Source organism: Trachymyrmex cornetzi, unplaced genomic scaffold (genome assembly GCF_001594075.2).
Source record: "Trachymyrmex cornetzi isolate Tcor2-1 unplaced genomic scaffold, Tcor1.1 scaffold164, whole genome shotgun sequence".
Taxonomy (NCBI): Eukaryota; Metazoa; Arthropoda; class Insecta; order Hymenoptera; family Formicidae; genus Trachymyrmex; species Trachymyrmex cornetzi.
The window spans coordinates 21,115-26,233 of NW_017296245.1; the positions used below are offsets into that span (position 1 = coordinate 21,115).

Sequence of the window (5,119 nt, forward strand, 5' to 3'; positions counted from 1 at the left end):
CGTCGATGACCTTGACCTTGACCTTGACATATGTCAAGGTCATAGTCCTGAGTGACCTCTGACAGTTTTTAAGTGGCGGTCGTTCTTCGCTAAAAAATTATTAACAAAAAAAGTTTAACTGTATAACACATTTATATGACAATTATATAACACTTATGACAACTATATAATATTATATGAGATATATTATATATATTTATTCACCCCCCCTTCTCCCTGTAAAGGGGTCTACGACTTTCAGCCGAAGCGACTTTCACCCCCTCCCTCCCTACAAAGGGGCGTACGACTTTTACCTTTGACTTTCACCCTCCTACACGAATAGCAAACATATTTTAAAACAGGGAATACTCGTGTTATATAGTTGAATTATATACCATTAAACTTTCCGACAGGTTTTAGATGGCGGTCGTCCTTTGTCAAAAAGTTATTAACAAAAAAGTTTTAAAAATAACGTTTTATTCCTACTGCATTTTTCAAAAATACTCAGAAATATTCGGAAAATTTAATGATATATAATAACCCTAACCCTAATCTGTATATGGTATATAATAACCTGTAAATGGTATATATTAATCCAACCATGGTATTGAGTCGTTTGGGCTGAAAATCGCGCAAGTTCCCTCTTTGCAGGGGGTAGGTAAGGGGGGGGGGGGTGAGAGTCGCTTCGGGTGAAAAATGTAGTAGAAATAGAACGTCATTTTTAAAACTTTTTTTGTTAATAACTTTTTAACGAGGGACGATCGCCACCTAAAACCTATCGGAGGTCACTCAGGGCCATGACTTTAACAATATATGTCAAGGTCAAGGTCATCGGGGTATCCCTTAATCTGAATAATTACCGCAGTTTATCTTTCATATTTATCTGCACAGGTTTGTTGAATTTCTCGAGAAATAAATCCGATCTCTGATGTTCGCCAACAAACAAGTGATGCAATGCAACACCGTCACGAACATGAAACCGCTAATACAAACGAGTGACGTCCGCACCGGCTTCTTCCAATCAAAGATTTTGTAGATGTAGTGATAACCATATTTGTCAAGGCCACCAGCAAGATAGTAAATCACTGAGAAGATTACATACAACATAACGATCGCCAGGCACCACCAGAAGTTTCGCAGACGGAACGGTATGTTGGTGACAAATAGATCAATCAGCATCAGCACGCTGTTACATACATGCACCATGATATTGAGCGGATCCACCTGATGGATCACTGGATTATATACAACGAGCCAGTAGCACCCCGTCACGCCAATTGCCATATTGGTCGTGACAACGTACAGAAACCAGTACAGTCGCTCAGTGGACTCCAGTTTGAGACTGCAAGGATCAAAGCCGGATATCTTCTGCAATCGCCATCGCTTCAACACAAGGATACCGCCAATCAGAGCTTGTATAAAGCCCAGAGCCATGTCCCAGTTGGTCAGATAGATTGGCCATTTTTCATACTGCATTAGTGGTTTGTAACTGCCAAATTCAAATACCGAACATATGACAAAAGCAGCCCAGATGAGGAAGATGATCCAACGGTAGTACAAATAACAGATGGCCACGTACGATTGGCATTTTGGTTCGGACAGCACACGCGCCTGCGGTGGCTCCTGTTTGGCCGCCTGTCTCCACCTGCGGCCAATCTCTTGACACCAGAGTTTGCTCGCCATTGTGCGGTAACCTGGAATGATGAGGAATCAATGATATTTCTCTTATATTTGAAAAGAACGTGAATTAGCGCGCATCTTAAATACGCTAATTAAGTTTGACAAAGATCGAATTGAATTTGGAGAGGCTGCTAGATAGAACGTACTCAAGAAAATTGACAATCAGATGAAGAGATACACGTCAAAAAGAAAATTCTTGGAATAGATCAAGAGATATCGGAAAACCGTGCGCCTACGACGATTCTTAACAAATAACGATCAGTGGGCAGCTAATTCAACTTGAAAACGGTATATATCAGGAACATGCAATCACGCTATTTCGAACAATGTGATCCAATGATTAACGCTTTAATAAATGTAATCATTCTCCGAAAAGAACCGCGCATTGCTTCGTCGTGCTCGGACGAGCAAGCGCGTGTGCAACACGCTCCGCCTTACTACATTCATTACATTTTTCTTTTCTATGTACCAGCATTTTCAATAATTATTGCATATTATAGTACCAACATATTCAATAACTTGGAAAGGAACCGTTTCCGAACCCATGTTTATATGACATTTTTTCATCCTTGTAATAAGTGGAATATACTCTTAGAAACAAAAATATTGTAATCTTACGGACTCTCCCAAATTCAACAACAAAAAACTCCAAAAAACAGGGCGAATGAGAGTCAGCGTGGTAATTAATACGCAATATCAATTCTTCTGTGGCGAATGCATCGCCACTACCTCTGCGTTCAGATTATTAGAAAAACGACGGGTATAATGGAGACATCGAAATTCATGAGAACATCGAGTATAATGTGTATATATCCTATTTTGTGGACCTCTCAGCTGTGTGAGAAAGAAAAAGGTAAATGCGAGATAGCTGTCGAACGAGCAAATATATATGTACTACATAACGATTATAAAATAAAAGCGACAAAATGTAAAAGGCAGCAACCGCGGTGCATCGGGAAGTAGTTCGTATTTGACTAGACGGAATCCTCGACACAGCCGGAGGCCAAACCTTAAGTAGTCATTGGTCATCACGAATAAATACACGATGGTAGAAAAGATAGTCGCGGCGATTTAAAAGTTAGCAAACGAATCGAACATTCTGGAAGTAAACAGAAGTTGTCAAAATCGGGTCACGAGAGTGTTCGTGAGGCAACGACGAGGCAGATCGTTCTCGTCTCTCGAGCCGTAGAGAAGAGCAGCGCGTTATATGTGTGTATATATGTTCCACATTGTAATAAAGATACCAGTTAATTTGGATATTGATTATTACGTTTATCCGCTTATTCATCCGATCCACACGACAATTCTAAACTTCAATCCAAAAATAGAATCTTTATTCCAAAAATAGTACGTTTCAGTTCACTTTGGAACCATCTTCACACACACCGGCAGAAATGGTGTCCTCTCGGCGTTCGGTGCGCGGCGCCACACACTTGTACCGAAGCACACACGTACGTGTTACTGGGAGCGCGGAGGCGAAGAGCGCGAAGGGAGAAAGTAGTGGGGAATGCTCCGATATTCTATCCTTAGCGCAAGACGCACAATTGAGAGAGAAAGCGTAATTGGACGTGATGCCGGCTCGCGGTGTCCTTTCGCTGTCTCACACATTTGTTACTAGTACGAGTGAGTATATACCCCGGTGTCTCTCGCTTGTCAATATTCATAATACTTTTATTATGCAAAATGTTGTAATTATGCATAAAAATTTTTAATATCGTAAAAAATTGTTGTGCATAATTACAACATTACGTGTAATTTTGAAACTCATTGTAATAGAACAAAGAAAATTTAATTTGGCTAAAAAGGAATCAGTGCAGTAAGAAGTGCGCAAAAATTTTTGTAAAAAGATATTTAATAAACCATAAGATGCGTAATTATATCATCGTCTGGACGTTTCGGCTATACATTTTAGCCATCCTCAGTAATATCATGATACAGAATCTCCAAGTATCCATTAAGATGTATAATTGTCGGCCAAAGAAGTTTCCATGCTTTTTTGGTAACAAAATTATATAATCTAAATATTAATAGAAATAATGTTTGAAAAAATCTTAAATAAATTAACGTAATTGACCAGTGATTTTTAGCCAAATTAAATTTTCTTTGTTCTATTACAATGAGTTTCAAAATTACACGTAATGTTGTAATTATGCACAACAATTTTTTACGATATTAAAAATTTTTATGCATAATTACAACATTTTGCATAATAAAAGTATTATGAATATTGACAAGCGAGAGACACCGGGGTATATACTCACTCGTACTAGTAACAAATGTGTGAGACAGCGAAAGAACACCGCGAGCCGGCATCACGTCCAATTACGCTTTCTCTCTCAATCGTGCGTCTTGCGCTAAGGATAGAATATCGGAGCACTCCCCACTACTTTCTCCCTTCGCTCTCTTCGCCTCCGCGCTCCCAGTAACACGTACGTGTGTGCTTCGGTACAAGTGTGTGGCGCCGCGCACCGAACGCCGAGGGAACTGTTTCTGCCAGTGTGTGTGTACACCTGTATCTGAGCGTAAATTTAGACTGTTTTGTTGCATTCTCATGATGTAAAAAGACAGGTGAACCATTCCCGTGGATGCGCAGTCGTCTAAAGTAAAAAGCCAATCAGAAATCGCCCAGGATGTCAGAATTCAATACGGCTGCGAAGTGATACACTGCACTGGGGCCCTATTCTTGAGCATATATGAATAATTTTCGCGTACGAAAATGACAGTTTCTCGATTATGATCGTTCAATTGTATACGGAATTGCAACATATATTCAGGAATAGGGCCCCTGCTGTACATTTGCTCTACTTCGCTCTACACTTCTGGGCATTTCTTATTGGCTCACTACGATCGTTATGTCATGACACGTGACATCATATGCGCAATGGTTCACCTGTATATTTACATCATGATTGCATTAGTATATAAAGGCAAATATAAATTCAAATATTAAACGCTTATTAAGAAAACGCTTTTCATCTAGAATCGCGACATTCTCCCAATTGAAGTCATGATCAAATTCAATACGATGTTTTGTGATCATTGATTGGTTGTTACTATTCCGATTAATGATTGCGGTGCTCAACCAATCTAGTTTTTAGTTTTCTTTTAGTCTGTCCGACGTGAGAGGCATCGCAAGATTTATGCTCTTAGAGTTTGGCCAACTATTTCTGAAACACCCTTATATTTAAATTTAACCCGGTGTTTACAATAGAATAGTAGTCGTAGGATTTTAGGACGTAGAAAATTAACCAATCATAGTCGAATAATCGAGAATAATAATGAGAAGAACTGATTATAATTGATGAGTTTCCTACGACTTGTGATCCTACGACCGCTATGACTTCTATTGAGTAAAGTTTCGAAATGCAAATTGATAATTTTCTCTCGCCGAATAGAGTATACATACAGGGTCATCGAAAAGTATCGGACCCCCCTAATATCTTCAGTTAGAATGCATTTT

General features: G+C 39.2%; 1 protein-coding gene across 1 annotated transcript; it reads right to left on the reverse strand.

Moving 5' to 3' along the window:
• Positions 1 to 858: 858 nt before the first annotated feature.
• On the reverse strand, positions 859 to 1,689 carry LOC108758988 (protein rolling stone). The gene has a single exon (XM_018504242.1). The coding sequence runs from the start codon at positions 1,660 to 1,662 to the stop codon at positions 859 to 861; it is 804 nt and encodes a 267-aa protein (XP_018359744.1). The 5' UTR covers positions 1,663 to 1,689.
• Positions 1,690 to 5,119: the final 3,430 nt, after the last annotated feature.